Raw genomic sequence first — 19714 nt, forward strand, 5'->3', positions numbered from 1 at the left:
CAGCTGCCTGTACAATAATTAATTTCACATAGCATTAGAGAGAAAAATAAGAATGGTCTATTGTAATTCTGTAATTGAAAATATATTATTGTGGAATTGTTACTTGGATACCACTCATATTCTTATGGAAACATGTTTCCTTTTATTTGCAGTGCTATTTATTTGATATTATATAATTGCAGGTTTAATTTTAATCTAATAATCTTATGTCACAGTGACACTCTCCAGCTGCATGTTTAAAGTAATCTGGTGTCTTCTAGTGTCTTATGTTTACTCCTTGTTTTACATCTAAATATTTGCAAATGCTTAGATTAGTGTATTTCTTTTCATTGTTCTTGCATCCAAGGTACTGGGTTGGCACATTTAAACACATACATTGTCTCATCCACACTAGTCAAAACTAAAGTAGAAAACAGAAACGTTGGCTCTACTCTCATGAGGTACTCATTACCTTAAACTAAAGTCAGTAGGAATTGAGAACATGCAGTACGTTGATTCTTGTAGAATCAGGTCGCTTATTACTAAAGGGACAGAAGGATAGAATAAAAGTAATGTTGTTGTTGTCCAAGTGGTTTGGCTGTTTTAGAATTGTGAGTTTCTAATCTCATTGCGGGGGGGGGGGTGGTAACAGTATGACAACTATCACAATTCAATGGAGATGAAAGGCCCATAGACAGTCCATGGAGCTACTTTGGTTTACATCCGCTGAGGATCTAGCCATAAAGATATGTTGATGAATCATCCAAGCCAAGCAGGATTTATGTATATTATTCTTCAGAAGTATGCTTTATGCAGCACAAGCATACACCCTGTCTATCTTGGAAGATTTTGCAATAGCTGGAGATGGGTTGAATTTACTGGAGGTAGGGAAATAATTCCACCACTCTGTATATTCAGTGGTGGAATTTTAGCAAGGAGCTCCTGAGGGCCTCCTCCAGCATATCAATGAATAGAATGTTTCTAGGCAATGTGATTTTATGAGATCAATGGGTGGGGCTGCTCTTCATGCATAGATAGGTATTTGGGTTGGGGTGAGTTTGGAGGTCCATGTCATGGACTCACTGCAGTTTACTTCTGTTCGAGGGCAGAATGCACCTGTCCCATTGGATGAAGACACATTTTTATTGCACCATGCTTAGAGATTTGTACAACTAGTTTTGTCTGAGTTGACGCTGGAGAAGAATGTTTAGCCAACAGACCATTCGTATCAGCAGCCTCATAAGGACATTATAATATTTTTAGCTTTGACCCTCAATCTAATAACCTGTTCTCCAGCCTCATCCTTGTAAATCACTGTGGTATACTGCTGGCCTGTGATAGAGGAAGTGGGAAGGAAGATTTTCAGAATTTCAATGGCTGAGGTTTGGTTCCAAGTCTGTCTTACATTAGGTATCGTAACTATGTAGGAGGCAAGGAAAGGGCTCTTCTTTGCCACATAGCGTATGTGACGTCTCAGTCAGCAAGATTCTTTTGAATGGTGAATAAACAGATTAAGCCATAGGTGTGTGTTTCTTTGCAGGTAGGGCTATAAGGATGACTTGCCCACCTAATCAGGTAAGGGAAGAGGAAGTTAATTGGCAGTCTCAATTTTGTACAGCTGAATACTCCTCCAGAAGGCAAACTTTGTAACTTTTAGAAACTGCATGCAGAGCTGATGAAAGGTGCTGGATCGACATCCCTAAACATTAACCTCCTGCATTTATGAATGGAATGCCTCAGAAAAGCTCCTGCACATGGCTTTATCATTGTGATCCAGTCCTGTGATATGCCCCATCAATCCTGTTGTCTTTACTGAGGTGGCCAGCTATGGTGCCAGTTACTGTTGATGTGGAAAGTGTCTGCTAAAAACTAGACTGAGACCACCCGCTGATTTTGTATAGCTGTTAAAATGCTATTAGAGAGAAATAACTGTTGCTCAGTACTGACCTGTGCTGGATTTGAGCCGTTCAAAAGTTCTGTATCCTGTGACCAGGTCCCTGAGCGCTCCAGCCCTCCCTCATCTTTATATATTTTACACTTGAAATTATGCAATTTGCATAGTTCTTTTGGATAAGTCTAGATAGACAAGCAGAAAATAATATTTCTTGGCAATTAAAGAATGAAATGTGTTTTAACATGAAAGTACATCTAAATGAAGCATGCCCCATTCATAAAACTGTTAGATGGATGAGACTGTGCTAAAATGGGATGGTCAATGTGTCCAACGGCAGTAGTAGTAGTACCTCTAAAATATTTTCTATTGGATTCTGAAAATTGTCTGTTGGACAAATTGTCTCTTTGGTGCAATTGACAGCATCCTGGCCATTCTTGTTCTCCCTGTCTCATTTTGATTATATGACAGAAAAGGCCTTCCAGGGCCCAGAGATCCTGTCTGTGGACTTTGCTCCTTGAAAATATCTGCAGGAATTCCTTTGAGACTGTCTTCAAGGTTGATGCAGGGCATATCTAATCAGGTCATGTCTCTGACCATTTTAACCTCTCTGGTTTCACCATCTCTTTCTCTTCAAAACATGTTTCTCTCTTACTCAGTGTAATATATATGGCCTGTTTCTGTGAGCAAAGAGTACAGTTGTAGGTTTTTTTCCTGTACACTGTCCCTCATTACTACTTTGAGATGGGTCCTTCATAAATTAAGAAGTCAAGTTTTTTCTTTTTTAAAACAAAACTATTCACAGATAAAGGAATCTATGGTTATTGCTTGGTTTGTTTCACACACAGACGATATCAGGGATTAAGTTTTTAATGCTGTATTATAGCTGGGCCACTGAAGAGAGTTTCTGCATCTCAGTGTTTGTTTTAGTTTCACACATTCAACTGAACTCTGTTTTCTCTGCACTGTGTCAGTCATTGCCATGGTTTGTTCTGCAAGTCGGGTTTTGTTTTACTTTCTTTTGCAGCAAGATTGTTTAAACAACCAATCCATGCTGCAGTTGCCCAGGCTGAGGAAATCCTGTATGAACTGGAAAGTGTTAGAAAGGATTTAATGAGATTATCATGAACTGTTACTTCACAAAAAGTCTCAAAACCCCCAAGCAGCTGTGTGTGTAACTGGGGACAGGTGAAGGAATTTGAGGAAATAAAGAAACTGTCTATTTTTTTAAAGAGACAGTCACATTTTTTTGTTAAAATTCATTTTAATCTACCAGAACTACACCAAGTGTAGTGAATATTGTCATGCAATAGAACTCAAATAATTTTATCTGATATTTGAGCTATTACTTTCTCTGTCCATGTGTAATTGAAGTTCTTATTTCTATATCCCCTAAGCCAGCAGATAGTACCTAGTTTTGTTTGCTTTAAAGTTGAATGTATTAATTAGAGGTGGGCCAAAGAGTTGGTGTTACGGTCCAGATCAGATTCAGGTTTGATTTGAAGTTTTGATTTTGTCCCATCGCCAATTATAATACAAATTGTTTTTAACAGAGGAGGAAAAGTTGTCTAAATATGTGAATAATATCTGAAAACATAGCAGAAATATTTATTTAGGTCCTCTAGTCTAATTTTTTGCATAACTCAGGCCATAGAGTAATTTTGGTTGCAAATGAAGTAACTGAACTATTGTGCACTCTTGGAAAAATTATTTAAAGTGGGAAAATGTTAACCAGAAAGCAACAGAGGTATGTAAGGAAATTATGTTCCAGGACTACTTTAGTGATAGACAACAAGGTGGGTGAGATAATATCTTTTTTGGACCAACAGCTTTCAAGCTTCACAGAGCTCTTATTCAGGTACTTTAAAATAAAGCTTTCCTAGCATTGTAAATATACAGGTACTTAAATTTAATTACAAGTGTATTATGAGTAAAGGTGTCATATACGACTGACTGGATATTCTCAGCTTGCTGTATTACATGGAATAATAAATCGGACACTGAAATGTAAATTGGGATGAAAGGATCTCGTTAAATATGGGAACATACTATATCAAATATTGTAAATTTTCCCCCTCCCTCCCGCCAAATAATAGGACTTGCTACAAGTGGTGAAATTATTTTCCAAAACCTTGCGCTAGTTTATCTCTACATATTGTTCACACCCACCAAATGCCATTTGTCCAAAAGTTTCAAGGACACCAAAACTTATACTAGATTGGCACAATATTTCAGATTCCATTTCAGATCCATAAATATTCCATTTAGATGGATTTCGCAAGCCAAAGTTGTACAGCGGCCGTCTCTATCAGTAGGTTAGAGTACCATGTGCACAGAGTCAGGCAGGGTTGAAAGTTCCCAGAGACATGCATTCTGGTTACACCTCCAAATGTGGCAGAGAACTATACTGGGTTCCGTGCCCTAGAGCTTCTACCTTCTCTTCTGTCCAGGGCAGAGGGCTAAATTGAGGCACCCAGGTGGTGAGAAATGCAAGAGGGAGGGAGGCGTAGACAGCAGCTGCCAAATCTTCTTGCTGCATGAAAGCAAGCGGTGTCCAAGTTCTCACATTTTAGGGCTGCTTTCGCTCAGCATGAGCAGGCTCTGAACAACTAAGAATTATAGCTCCTCAGTATGAGTCTCAGTCCTTCTTGCTCATGTCCAGTCAGATGTTCTACAGCTAACAATGCAGGTGATTAGGGTGCAAACCTCAGCATTAATATATGCCAACCACACAGACGTGTATGCAGAAAACCATCTTGAGCATGACTAAACAATATATCTTACCAGAGTTGGGAGGGAGGTCCTCAAAAAAGTCTAAGTTCTGGTAGAGGTACGGCCTTCCTCTTTGGTATGTTCAGGAGAGGGCATGCACTCTGTAGGAATACTGCCCCTTACAAATTGTGGATATTTATTCAGGAAGGGGGGTCATAAGCAACTTTTGGAACTGGTGGCATCTGATATGTTTATTAATGGTCTGGAAAATGGGATGAAAAGAGAGGTGGAAAAATCTGCAGATGACCAAAGTTATTAAAGTTATTTTAGAACTTTAGATGCCGAACTTCAGAGAGACTTAGCAAAGTTAAGTGAGCAGGCAAATAAACTCTTCCTTGACAAATACCAGGTTGGAAGAATAATATTAAATACTCATGCATGTTCCTAAGTTTTAAATTAAATGTAAACATATTAAGAAAATATTTTGGTGTCATCATGGCAAGTTCTATGTGCAGCATAGTCAAACAACAAACAAAATGTTAGTCTGTATAAACTGCGAGATAGATACTGCAAATATCTAAATGCCACTGCATAGATCAGTGGTCACCCTCTCTTGGAACACTGTTCATTTCTGGTCACTCTGTTCCAAAAAAGAAATACAAAGAAGAGATATGTGACTAAAATGAGATATGGAGAGATTTTCTGTGACGGAGGATTTAAAATACTGTGACTGTTTAGAAATGAAATGAATAAGAGGAGTCATGATAAGGTAAATAACAATTTTATACATATAGAAAGCAGGTAAACTGGATTCTCCTGTTTAACATTTCATGTTGTACAGGAACAAGAGACAGCCGACTGAAATGAAAAAGCAACACATTTAAGATTAATAAAAGGAAATATCTTTTGTTGGAGCCAGGCGCAGTTGCTCTGATCCAGTATGTCTGTTCCTAAATTCCAATCTGTCTAAATACTCATATGGCCCTTATAATTGTAGTATCTGAGTTCCTCACAGTTCTTAATGGATTTTTGCCCCCAAAACATCCCTGTGAGGTTGGAAGGCATTAGCCCCATTTTACAGATAGGGAAATGAGGTGTAAGGTAAAGCACATTAAGTGATTTTTCAGAAGTTAACATGGGATTCTGCATTGCGGAGAAATAGAGAAACTCCTTGCTTCTGCCACCCACCGTTTTTTCCAGTTAGTTCAGAGATAGCACCCAAAATGGAGTAATATCCTCTGAGAATATGAGTCAAAAAGTCTTTGGCTACATCCTTATGACCATATTGGCTGTGCTCATCCAGTCAAGAAACAGGAACCAAATTGGCTACCAACCCGAGGTGGATTTGAACTGGTGACCAAATCAGGTTGGAAATGGCTGAAGTTTGGCTTTTCTTGGTCTCAGCTCAGATTCCAGTGACCCTCATTGGAAAAATCACCACAACTTGTACTCTTATTGGCAGTCTCAATAGCAGCGGTTAAACTACGCAGTAGGTGGGGAAGAACAACTAGAGCTGGGTATACTCCTCCTCTCCTTGGCTTGAGCAAGCAAAACTCCACAATAGCTCTTCCTCCTCCTTGGCTGGAGCATGAGAGCGACCCCTCCTGTTTTAATCTATTTCAACCACTCTCAGCCAAGAAGCGAATGGGGAAGGTGACTGAAATAACCATTTACCCCTAAATAACGACTCCTTATGATGTGTGTGGAAGCACATTGGCATAGCTCAGTCAGTTTATCAACTTTCATGAGTCAAAGTTCATGTGGAAATTTAATAATTTTTTTTCTAAATTCTGGTCAGAACAATTACGAACATAGGCCCGAATCCCACCCTGAGCTCTGTGCAGGCAAATCCCATTGCAGGTTCCAGGCCTCAGTGACTATACATGTGCTAGATGGTTTTGGGAACTAGTACAAAATGCTGGGAATACACATTTCTGAGCTCCTTCAACTTTTCTAAACAGGCACTTTTTATGATGATGGTTTCTTGTTGAAATACAATGAGCCTAGTGAAGAGCTTTAGCTTTACAAAGTTGAAGATAAATTCTTCCCTTGCAAGTTTAGATTGTGGTTCAGCCTTGTCTAAAAAATTTGTTTTCATTCTATAAAACAGTCATGCCTTGGAAGCTGACAAATGAATTTGTAATGCTGGGTAGACGGGGGTGGTACTGTCATTACAAATATAACAACTGCAAACTGAAATTTCAAATTATCTTTGATATGTTAGTTCCACACCAGGGGGGAAAAGAAACAGAAACATTGGGCTTCAGGGCAATTAAACACCTGCCTCTAGCCCAGGTCATCTGACTCAGGCTCACGGGGCTCAGACTGTGGGGCTTTAAAATTGCAGTGTAGACATTCAGGCTTGGGCTAGAGCCTGAGATCTGGGACCTTCTGAAGGGGGAGGGTCCCTGAGCTCAATGGTCTACACAGCAGTTTTTAGCCTTGCAGCCCAAGCTTGAGTCAGTTGACTCAGGCCAGCTGCAGCCATGTCTCAGGTCTTTTAGTCCAGTGCAGATGTACCCTTTCTAAACCTAACCTTTCTTAGATTCTCATGATCCAAATGTCATACAGCTAATGCTTTCAAAAGAATACTTTAATCAAGGCAGAACACTTGGACTGAATTCTTAATCTTTCATTAGCATTGCTACCCTACCATCTCCTGCTTTAAACCTGTATCTGTTGCTGACAGTGGGTGTCAGCAGTTAAATTAATGCTGAAAATGGTTTAACTGCAAGTTTACAGAGTACAGGACTATGTACAACTCCATGTCAGACCTATAATTGAACCTTCTTTTGTTTCATGCCTTGCTACAATTGAGTAAATTATACCTACTTACAAAATTGTTCTCATACGTGTGATAGGAAGTTCTCTGTAATGTTCATAAGTGAAGATTTCTGAACAAAAAGTGTCCCATTCTTACAAGTTTGGGGTCAAAACAGAGAGAGAGAGAGAGAGAGAGAGAGTGTGTGTAAGTAAAACTATGATGTTATCTTACTGTGAATGATTAGTTCTGGTAACTCAACTGCGTCATGCCATGTACAGCACTAAAGCCCTTAGATGCTATAACATTTATATTTATGACTTTATTATCCTATATCTTATATAAAATATATGTTTGCAGTGTAGTTGTGGCTGTGTTGGTCCCTTGAAGTAGTCTGTTGGAACTCTATCTTGATATCCATTTGCTCCTCATTTACCTTCCTGCTCCTCCTCTAGTTGGAGGCTGTCCTCTTTTTTTCATTCTCTATCTTCTTTGGAGGCTACTGTGTATCCTTGTACCTGATAGCTATCTCCCTCTGTGCGCTAATTGGGGTATATACCATAGTGGTCTGTTGACTTCTTTTGGTGGCTTGCTCTCCCCCCATCCCCTATGGTCCTCTCCTCGTACCATTCTTACTTTGTATAACTGGGAGGTAATGGGATTTAATTAAGAAAAGATTCACCTGGAAAAGGCAGAAAAACCGCCTCATAATGAGATCTGTCAGGCTGTGGACAAGTCTCCCAAGGGAAGTAGTGGAGGCTGCATAATGCAGGACATCTAAGATAGACTGGAGAAAGCATGGGAAAATATACTGTATGGAACAATCCAGCAGTAACTCTAGGGGATAAGTTTCTTCATTTCTAACTTACATTATTTCCAGCCATGCCAGAAAAGCTCATTAGCTGTAGGTTGTTATTAAAATTATTTGCAAAGGAAGAGAAAACAATATTGACCCATTATCATAATTAGACTCCAGAGTTAACAATATGTGATGGGCAGAGCAGTTCACATATTCTCATTAAGCTATTATTTCACATTGCCTGTAAACTCTGGAAATGAACCGTGTATAGGGGCCAAGAGGCTTAGTTTTTTTTAAGTGAAAGCTTAAATTCTGTAGAACTGATTGTGGCCATGATAGAAGTACTGGAATGGCTTTCTGGCCTATTTAGACGCACTTTGAGCCCTGCTGATGTGTGCATTCTATAAATACACACACATTTCCTTCTGCCGTGTGCACCCTATTGCCTACTGTTTGTGTATCGTTGGTTTTAAGCTGAATGTGAGTACTCAAAGTGAGGGTTGATAAAACATTTTTGTAGTCCTGGTGCAAACAGAAAATGTGTTGTGTTAGGTGTCAATCTTCCTGCAATAAAAGATTTTAGTGTTAAAATTGGCTATGATCATGATACAGTCTTTCCCTGAAGCATGCACTAGTTTTCAGGAAAAGGTTACAAATATGGGATGAAAATCCTAGGTAATGAAAAATATATTCATATATTAAGCAATAATTTAGTTGTTTGTAAACAGCTGGAAATAAGAGGTTTTTTGTTTTTTTAAGAATCTGGCTCTGCATTTGTTCCCTGTCTTCTCTCTCCCCTCCCTTGCAAAAAAAAAAATTGTTAAAGACAAGTTGTTGTCAGTGGTAACTGCTGAGAATTTGTCGAAAAGCTCACTTTTAGAAGACAATGGACCCCAAATATACTGTGGCACAGCTTTAAACTTTATTAAGTCTGTCTTGAACTAGCCTTTCCTCTCCTGAGTTAAATGGAAGAAAAGTTTGGCAGCTTCCATGCTGTGAGCTTGATTGATGCCCAGAACATGTGAGGGACTTTTGTGTCCAGCTTGCTCTCCATGAGTGCATAATGTGTGAATACTCAAATAAGGTCAGCCCTTATCACATGTAATCTAGGCCTGAAAGCAGATCATCAGTGACAGTCATACTCTGTAAGTGAGAACACAAATCATCCTCTGCATGCTTTGGACAAGTTATGGGATTTTCTCCTTCTCTCCTTTTACCTCTTTCTGTACAGGGGGTGGGGGTGGGGGAAGGACGGGGAACCTTGGCAGAGCTCTGAAAGCCAAAGGAATACGTGCTCAGAATACTAGACCGCTCATTCAAATAAGTGGGGGGATGGGGATTGTTTATTTGTAACAAAGTGATAGTCTTTTCACTGAGTGGCTGAAATGAACTTCTCTTCTTTGAGTTGCTGATGTCTAATGATGTGGAATGCTGCAAGTTGGGAATGGAGTGGGAAGAAAAGAAACTTGGGGAAACGTGTCAAACTCACTTCGATTGTGGGATTTTTTTTAAACTCTCCAAATCCCTTCAGAAATTGTTTAGTGCTTCACAACTTTTGTTGTTTGAATTTTAAAAAATAAAATAAAATAAAAATGTTAAGATTGCTCAGGAGTTAAACACACCATCTGGCAAAACAAATTCTGCTCAGTTACCCTTTTTTTTCCCTTCAAATTATGATGAAAATTCTGTCCACTGCTAACACCTGTGTAGTTAACTGGCTAGATACCTACACCACACCTATCACCAGGGCCTCTGAGCTCCACTGCTAATACACTGTAAATAGTTGACGTCTTAAAGTATTTTTCAAGTCTGTTCATGCTGTTCTGGTAGAATTTTAACATAGCTGTTAGGGGGGCCCATTACTTAGGTTGTAAGCAATTTTGGAGCTTGGACCATCTTCTTGTTCTGTGTTTGGACAGAGCCTAGCACAATAGGATCCTGGTCCATGACTGGAGTTTCTAGGGGGTACCTCAATATAAATAATGAAATAAAATTATTTTCAAAAATTCACTGCCAGTCTTTGTCAAAAAGAAACAAAACAACAAGAACCCAAGTTTAATGTAGGGATTGGTGTCTCTCTAGTTATGTGGATGTTGCTTGGTTACTCTGGTTTAGTTACTTGGTTGTTTTCTTAAGCTGGGAAGGGGAAAAACTGTTTTCCTGTCTCTTTCAATGAAATGTTGCAACTGTGACACATTTGGTTGATGGTTTCACTTAGAAAGGAATTTTACTTTATGGGTAAAGGGCTTTTTAAAAATAAGAAAATGTATACATAATAGGATAATTAGCAGTAAAGAAATAAAATCTAGAGTTAGACCATTGATAACATTAACAACTATGGAAACAATGATGTCATTCTCCAAGCTGTGGAAATAATTGAGATTTTTTCCACATTTGTGATATCTTAAAAAGTTTCTTTCCATTCTTGGATATATAATGACCCCGCCCACAGAGCATTTTGCAGGGCTTTTTCTTGCTTGTATGTTGTACAATGGATAAGTGTGTAATGCCAGTTAAATCTCTGGGACTGAATGGAAGATCCATAAACCCTAGAGTCTGTCTATAAATCCTGTAATTATTGTAATTTATTACTGTATTCATTTTGATTTGCACTCTACTACCAAAAAGAGCATCCTTGACACTCATTAAAAATATACAATTAAACAGACAGCCTCTTGAACTACTGCTAATAGCCAATATTCTGAAAGAACAAACATCCAACAGAGACCTCCCCCATCTGTGTTCCACAGCTCAACTATCATAACTTCCCTCTGTACTGTATGATATTATTCATATTTCACAGATTGGAGCCACTTACCTAGATACTTACGGCCACAGGGTAAGTCAGTAGCAGAGTCAGGAATATAACTCACATGATGGATACTCTAGCAATGCCTAATTTAGATAGAGAGATCTACTGGCTCCCCACCCTGTGTTTTAGCCGCAAAAGGAATCCATCTTTCCCTGATGATAAACTAAAACCTCTATGATTTTTAATTATATCGAAAGGGGATTGCCAAGAATTGATTAGTGCTTAATGGTGCTTGGAGACATCAGAATTTTTGGGGGGGGGTCTCCCAGGCAGGCTTTTCATCATAGCCCTCCACCTCTCTGAACTTTTGTATTTTCCTTATTTCTCCATCTTTGATCTTGTTGCTCAGCCAGGCAGTCCAGCTACCTCAAGCCCATCCCAACAGGTTTCTAGTAGCGCTGAGCTGGCCACTGCAACCCCATCTGTGGCTCAGCCTGGCTGTTTCATCTAAGATTGCTTCAACCATAGCTCGGGAGTCCAAGAATCCTCTCCTAGTGCAGCCCTGGGAGTTGATATCTATACCTGGATGCCAACATGACTTAAACATTGATCTTAGGGACACACACTCCCTTTAGTCTGCATGTGGAACTCCTTTTGATGTTAGTGGGGTTGGGGGCAAAATGTGTCCCCCTTGGCTTTCTAAAGTATTCAGATTAGCTTGTCCCCGTTTGATAGCTGTCTTTCAAATTCACAGCTATACTTCTAAGACTGACATGGCTGCATTTGGAGCATTTATTGCTAACGACAGTGTAGTATCATAGTTCCCATCCTCCATTTCCCCCCTCCCTTCTTGACGTCCTCTTCACTCACAAAAACTTATATCACGGTGACTGTGCTATTAACCAACCTCCCCTCCCCCGCAAATACCCATGTTCAACACTCCTCTGCAGCTCCTCAACACTTCTAGCCCAAGAGGTTGATACAGAACAGCTCAAGTCACTCCCTTTATGGGGTAGTGTACCAGTTGAAATCTTGAACTTGGATCTCCCGTTTCATCCGGGCGCTCACTGTTTTGACTGGACTGTTCTGTAGACTTTTGGTGAAGGATATGGTATGTTCATGAGTGAGTGAGTTTGTTTGTTTGTTTGTTTTTTTGTAAAAGAAACAAGCTTAAAAGTCAGTAGTTGAACCATTATTCCAAGCTTCACTGGTGCTTTATATGTGAACTCTGGAGAGAAACTTTAAAGATGCCTTTGAAGCAAAACACACATATTAAAAATAAAATAGGAGATAGGATCATGTTTTTCCCATGAAAAATGGTGTAAAATGTACAGCAAATCTCAGAACAGACAGTGATGAGACTGGGAACATACATGTTTCTTTATTTCTGTACTTTCCAATTCTATATGAAGGAAAATTATGGGAATGGCCAGAATGGCCTGTTAGTGTATTTGGTATAATGTAGTTAGTCACTAAAGAATTAAAAAAAAATAAGGAAAGAAAAAGTAAATACAATGCAGTAGAATCTCACTAATTCACGCTGAAGTCTGGGAGGCAGACAGTATTATTACTCGATTTTTTTACTTGGCCAGCAAGGGTCTTTTCTGCCAGCAGTGGGCGAGGTTAGTCTTACTCGCACTGAGTAGCATTTGTTGCACTGTTGTTGTTGATTTTTTATTTATATAGTGGTAGTACCTAGGGGCTCCAGTCACGGATCTAGGTTCCATTTTGCCAGGTGATGTACAAAAATATAACCAAAAGATGGTCCCTTATTTGAAGAGCTGTAATGGGATGACTTGTAGAGTTAAGGTACTAGTCAAGTATGGGTGACAGGATCTAGCCCTTCGAGATCAATCGGAAACCTCCCATTGATTTCAGTGGGGCAGTATCAGGTCTTAAGGGAACAAAGACTATAAAAAAGCAAGACTAATGCATCATAAAATGTACTTTGCTCATTTATTTAGAAAATTATACTGTATTTTAATTATTAATGATAATACATCAATATGTACTAGTAATTGTACAATACTGTAGTATATTTGTAAATATATATGACCAATGTGAGCCCTCACTAGAGTATTCAGCTGTTAAATCTTTGCTCAGAGATGGTGAGAGACCATCAATTAATTTTGTTCTATGTGGATTAGTGAGGTCCTGTTACATTCCCTTTTCAGGACTTAGTGTTTTTATTGAATTTTATTCAGAAGTGAAGATCGCAAACTTTTAATATTGATACCGTAATATTGTTCGTACATCTGTTTCCTGTTTCCATTTACCAAAAGCAGGCAGCAGATCGTTAGCGGGTGTAATCTGTCAGTTGGAGCGATATCAATTTATATTAGTGAAGGATCTGTCCCCAGGACTTCAGTTGTGTATAAATAAATAAACAAACAAACTGAAATAAATATTTATCTGTATAAAAATGGAGAAAGCAGTAATTTAGAACTCTGACACATAGAGTAGCCTCTAGCAGAATACAAAAAGCGTGTATTGCAACTGTGACCAATGGCACACAGTTGAGAGATTTAATGAAATCTGTATGCATTTCTAATTCATTAATATACTTACAGTAGTTTCATGTGATTTATATAAATTTAAAGGAGTCCAGTTACATGAGAAATCCACTGACCTTTAAAAAAATCTGTTTATTGCAATTTTCCAATAAATCACTGTTCATGGGGGTGGGGTAATAAAACTTCATTTTGAATGACACAGTGTGCAGACACAGACATTCTATATTTCTTATCTCTCTTAGCTGTCTTCTGTTATTGCTTCAGAGCAACCCTTATTTCTCCCTTAATATTGGAAGTGCATAGGAAAACGCTGGTGTGACTCCAGAAACAAAAGCCAAAGGCAGCGCTCAGTTTATAAAACAAACAGTTTATAAGTAGTTGACAAGAGGGGTTTGCTTACATCTCGCTGAAAAATGCAATGCAAACTTCATATGAATTTTCAGGGCTTTGTTTTTTGTATGTGTAAAGTAAAGAGGGAGTTAAAGACTCCGGCTGCAGCTTCCAAGTTTACACAAATCCCTGTGTGGGCAGTCAATCCATGCTCCTGTCTCAGGAATCCACTCCAGCTTGGGATCCTTGCTGCCCTTTTGTTGTCCTCCCCACGAGGTGATCAGTTGAGGTCTATGTGGTGACAGAACCAGTTTGTAACAGGCTTGTCTTTCACATTATCCTCTCAGGCTTGCTGGCAGACTTGTCGGAGGATCTGACAGAGGCGAAGCACAGTGAAATAAGAAAAGCAAAAGAAACAGAAGAACACAGGCAAATCATAATCCCTACTCTCCCGCAGCAATGGGTTGGCTGGAAGAATCAAACTGGCAGCTTCACATTTCCTTGATCATGCTACTCTCCATGCACACCAAGGGTAAGAAGAAAAAGTGTTCGGCAATGTAATTATGACAGGGTGGTGAGCTGAAAGATAACAGCTAACTGTTCAATTTTATTATGAAAGGAAAAGTTTAGTATGGAGAATCGCAGCTTAAGAATTTCCAAACCACAGTGCAGTCTGTGAAAGTACAGTATTTTGACTGCCTGTATGGCATATGTAAGTAGTATGTCTGAATTGGAAACAGAATTTCAAAGGGTAGTTGCAGAGAGATACAGTAGTTACAGAGAGATAGAATAGAAGGTTTTTATTGAGACTGCAATTGTCTAAATTACTTTCTAATCTGATTTAGACCTGAATATGCAGTTGATGCTCTCAATAGACACAGTTTGTAGAATCAACCAACATGTTTAGGGGTGCAGTACATATCAGCTCTAAGTGATGTTTTCTGTTAGAGTTTTGATGCAATATTTGAGAAATGTGTTGCTCAGGTAGAAACAAAGATTTTTTGTAACAAATGCATTAAATTGAAATAGGTAAAGATTACTAATTATAGTTATATAGTTTTATCTTTGAACATTTCATAATGTTAAGAGGCTGTTCCTTAACTTCACTCGTTTTAAGGATTTATCAATAAACAAGGATTAGGAAACATATTTTGCTTGTTCAATAATATGGACTGATAGATTTTATACTTTACTTTTAAAAGGCAAAAATGAAGAATATGGCTAATTATAATAGTGCAGTATTTACCAGTCAGAAAGCGCAATAAGCAGAGGTTGTAATAAGGAAGAATTGTGAATGACTGACAGCAGAGACACAGTCGCATTATACCTTGTTGAGAGTGTGATAAGGCAGCTACATGAAATTCACATGTTTACAATACCACTGTATGAAAGCAAGTGCAATAATTGAGAAAATGGTTTTTTTAATAGCAGATAAATGTGCTTAAAGTAATTTGCTTTATACGCATACCGTCGTTCCTTATAAATGTGCCATCTTTCAAAGACTTTTTTTGAAGTAGTATGCTTTCAGAAAAGATGGCAAATAATTTTATGAAATAGTCTTGGTCCTTTTCCTTTGGTTGGTTGTTTTCACCATGTGGCAGTTAGCTAGCAAGCGGACTATCGCATCTAAAAAGAAAAATAAATATTCACAACAAGGAAGGTTTTTCTCTCTCCCCATATATTAGTCATTTCTGTTTATTAAACATTTAAACTTTCTGTGACTCACCTACAATCCTTCAGTACTGGACATGTGGTTTGTTTTGGGGGATTTTTTTTTGGTGCTTTAGGGAATCTTACTCTGGCTCCCTAATAGGACATGATACAGTTAAATCTAATAGCCAGAAGAAACAGCAGTAGTACCTTTGTATAGTCAATTTGCTCTCAAAGATTTAATGTGTGGTAGGAAGGTAGTATCGGTAGGAGAAAATTAACTTCCTGAGTCTGCTCTGTGCACCGAGCCAAAATAAAACTTTGGATCCCAACACCCTGAACTATGGTGAAGTTCAGCTTAATGTCCTGCCTTCCCTATTGACAACTATCTTGAAATATGGTTCTTAACTTAGTGATTTGGACCCATCTCCAGTTTATATTGGGGAAGCTATTTATGAAGCATAGAAGCCATCTTACTTCTTAAAACTGTGTGTAGTAATTGAGTAAATCTTGCAAAGTTAGGGTGAAGCTTCAAAATCCAGTTATGTATCTTGGTTAAAAGCACTGCGTTAAAACTGTTCAGCCCGATATGGAACCTGAGTGAGCTTGTTTCTGACATTTTATTTTTCCTCAATTACTTTTAAAGTTTGGGGAAACAAATGCAAACTGCCCTTATTCTTTATCTCTGATGAACTCTTGGGAAAAGAAAGGGTTCTTGGGTTACCCAAAAAGTATAGGAATTTTGTCAAAAAAATAAGCATTTAACTTTGCTGAAGCAACCTCTAATAGTTTTTGGATACATGGACCATATTTCAGGGCCAGATCCTTGGCCTTTTTATAAAAGAGACACAGAATCTTAACAGTTTGGTAGACCCTCAAGGAAGACGCATATTCTGAGATACAGGCATCTGTAGGGGCATGGACAGATTAATAGAGGAAACTTGCAGTGGATTGGTGAAAGATATGCACATCATTTTTCAGCCATAAGAGTCCCAGTTTGCTTGTCTTATTAGAGCATTTCAAATGGATAAAAATGAATCAAAAAGAAAATAAAAATCTAGAACTATTCACCTTATCGACAGCATAATTACAATGGACTTAAATTTCAGCAAGGGTGGTTTAGCTTGGACATTAGAAAATATCTTCCTAACTGTCAGGGTGGTTAAGCACTGGAATAAATTGCCTAGGGACGTTGTGGAATCTCCATCATTGGAGATTTTTAAGGCAGGTTATACAAACACCTGTCGTGGATGGTCTAGATAATATTTAATCCTGCCATGAGTGCAGGGGACTGGACTAGTAGACCTGTCGAGGTTCCTTGCAGTCCTATGATTCGATGTGTTGGCAGAAGACCACCTCATACCATATCACAAACACAACTATTTAGGAATCCGTGTGTTACATTTGGAACATTGTCTCCACATCTTGCCAGATAAGAGTCACATCCTGTCTCGATTGGTGATGCCTACACAATGTTTGTAGTGACAAGTAACCAGCAGCATGCTTAGCTTGGGGCATCTTGCTGTCTCAGGCCAGGTTGTTTTTTGGAGGACTATTGGCTGTTACCTTTCCTCTGAGCAAGAGCAGCATGATACCCTCAGGTATCTTTATCAGTCAGTGCTCATGCTCATTACAGCAAGTTCACTCACCTACTCAACTTCTAACCACAAACTTATTTAATGGTCCAACAAGCCATGCCTCAGTTAGACCTTGGTGCATACTCTCCTTCATATAGCATAGGCGCTGGCACCTTCTTGCATATTGTAATGGCCTGGGGCCATCTTCTTGTGTGTTGCAATGCCTTCCTCCTCTCTTCATTGCTTGTACACTTGTGCAACCAAGGTTTAGACTGTATTGCGGCGTCTTTTTATTATTTAAATATTGTACTGTCACTGCCCAAAATATTCGTACTTGGGTGCCTGTAAGTTAGGCTCCTTAATAGAAATGTAGTCACCTGGACAAGTGATCTTATTTTCAACTGTGCTTGAGCACCCACATAGTCAATGAGAGCTGTTTTTCCTCTTTGAAAATCAGCTGATTTCTATTTAGGTGTCTAAATATGGATTTAAGAGTTTACCTTCAGGCTCCCAGGAGTGAAAATTTGCCCTCTGCCTTTAAATATGGAAGCAGAGACTACTGCAGCAATGAAAAGGGTCTGTTCTGTGGGCTGGGATCTGTCCCCAGATCTTTAATAAATTGAAAAGATGACATGCTAGTTGACAACTGAAGTTGTGAAAAATACAACCTCAGGATAGTTTATGGGGAAATATACTTTAAAGAAGTGTATAGAAGTAGGGCATCTACAATAAAGATTATACTTTTATTTTGTATTGCAGTAGCTCCGGTCTTGCATCAGGGACCTGTTGTGCTAGGCACTGTACAATCACAGAACAATCTAAAAGTAGCTCTACATTTCAGATGAAAGGGTGATTGTAGCTCTCATAGGCATCACTAGCTTTAATTTACCTGGTGGGCTAACAATATTAGTGAAGACCTGGCTGCATGGACCCTGGCATAGGCTGGTAACATGAGTGTGTACCCAGAGTTCTGATTCGACTTGCAGAGACTGTGCTGCCATTTCTTCACTGGTATTTTTAGCTGCGCTAGCTAAATAACACTAGCATGAGAGTATGCTTGTGTGAGCTGCAGCCACACCTCCATTTGCAGCATACACGTAGCCTAAGTAAAAAACAATTCTGCATCTAGATGGTGCAGAGTTCTTCCCTGTCAGGTATTTCCCGAGGTTTGGTCCAATCTAATTCAAAACATCTCAGGAGATGGTGCTTTCACACTGCTTCCCTTGGAAGATTATTCGGTACTCTAATAGGTGTCAATATTAGGAAGCTAGTCTGATTTGGGGCCAAATTTTGCCCACTTTTGCTAATTTCAGAAGCAGTTGTGCCATGAATCTAATAGCAGACTTTGTCCCATTGGGCTTGCTTGCTTGCTTGCTTAGTTACTTACTTAGTTTGCTATAGAGGGACAAAAGGCCATCTTGAAATGGAGAGCAAAGCGGCTCATCAACTCAAATTGCCAAACTTATTTTCTGGAATTTGTACTGTGTGCTACTTACCATTTAAATTTTTCAGAAAAATCTTTCATAGAAATATTTGAGAGGACGTTTAAACCTCAGGAGTCTGCTTTGGCAAGAATTTTTCACTTTTCAGAAAGAGGCTTAGGAAATGCATTTGGTGGTTGAAAATTCAAGAATGTAAAACGAGTGCACAGCTGGTCTAATTGGACACCAAGAAGAGAAAATGCTGACTGAGCTGTATGAAGGGAAGTAAAGGGTTGTGCTGTAAAAGGAAAAATGATGACAAGTCTTCTCCTTGAAACAGCTTAGTCTTTTAGGAAAAGTGCAGGCCACCCAATAACTCCAACAAAGCCCCGCTCATTATTATAGAAAGAAAAAAGCTGTGGTAAGAAATAACTGCAGAGCAGACTGAGTTATAAATATATGTTATGGGCTAAAGAGTCACTTTGTCACAAACCCCACGTACGGGAGGCAATGCGTAGTTGAAGTGACCCAGGAACAGACTAAAAAGCTGATTGTGACTGAGGAGTTGCAGGCCGCCTTGTGGTTTTCTCTCTGCTCCAGAGGATGATGTACCTTGCATCACTCCGGTACCTGGCACAGTGTACGACACCCTCCCCGCCCCCAGCACACTGTGGGAGTGGAGCCCAGGCTCTAACCACTCCCATGCCCGCTTAGGTGGAGTGTGGGGAGAATTGTGGCTCAGCAAAGGCTGTTTTCATCCATGCTGATACTGTGATGATGGTAGTCAGCACAGGGGCATAAAGGAGTGCCTTACTTCACTGCATGGGCATGCAGGATATACACCACTCTGGTCCTGAATCATTATCTGGAAGCCATGGAGAAATTGGCGGGGGGTTGCTTTTAAAAATGAATTAAAATGAATGTAGTGTTTGTGAAAAGTATGGGATTAAAGTCCAGGAGACAAGTATGTTGTAGGCACCGGCAGTCCAAGCTTTACCCCTGCATTGCTTCCTGCTGGTAGACTTATCCCTGTGGTCTGAAGGGGACCACCTTTAGGACGGAACGTTCTCTACTGCATGTGTGTTAATGCTACAGAGATTTTGAGTAAGGAACCAGTTGTTAATTACAATAGCAATCTGGTGAATATATAAACCTGATGCAACAAAATTCCTTGGTATAATTACTTGTCATGCAGTTCACTGCCCGAGGGGTTTAGCAGGGAGTACCATACTTCAGTCTGATCCAAAAAACTCATGTTCACCTGCTGGCCTAGCTGTTGTCTGGCAAAGTTCCAGACCTCCTCCTCCCCCGAAACTGTAATAAGTGCTC

At 39.3% G+C, this 19714-nt stretch overlaps 1 protein-coding gene and 1 long non-coding RNA gene across 37 annotated transcripts in view; one reads left to right on the forward strand and one right to left on the reverse strand.

The window, feature by feature from the left end:
- BMPR1B (bone morphogenetic protein receptor type 1B) overlaps nt 1–19714 on the forward strand; it is a 384295-nt gene that overhangs the window by 257548 nt on the left and 107033 nt on the right. For all 36 annotated transcript variants that reach the window (XM_039540892.1, XM_039540897.1, XM_039540895.1 and 33 more), the window contains one exon: nt 14085–14269. In XM_039540892.1, coding sequence (XP_039396826.1) covers nt 14197–14269 — 73 coding nt within the window. In that variant the 5' untranslated portion in view covers nt 14085–14196. The remainder of the gene's footprint in view (nt 1–14084; nt 14270–19714) is intronic.
- LOC120406295 overlaps nt 14986–19714 on the reverse strand; it is a 112795-nt gene continuing 108066 nt past the window's right edge. The window contains exon 5 of the long non-coding RNA XR_005599203.1: nt 14986–15363. This is a non-coding gene — a long non-coding RNA (uncharacterized LOC120406295). The remainder of the gene's footprint in view (nt 15364–19714) is intronic.

This window comes from Mauremys reevesii, linkage group 5 (genome assembly GCF_016161935.1).
Source record: "Mauremys reevesii isolate NIE-2019 linkage group 5, ASM1616193v1, whole genome shotgun sequence".
NCBI classification, from domain to species: domain Eukaryota; kingdom Metazoa; phylum Chordata; order Testudines; family Geoemydidae; genus Mauremys; species Mauremys reevesii.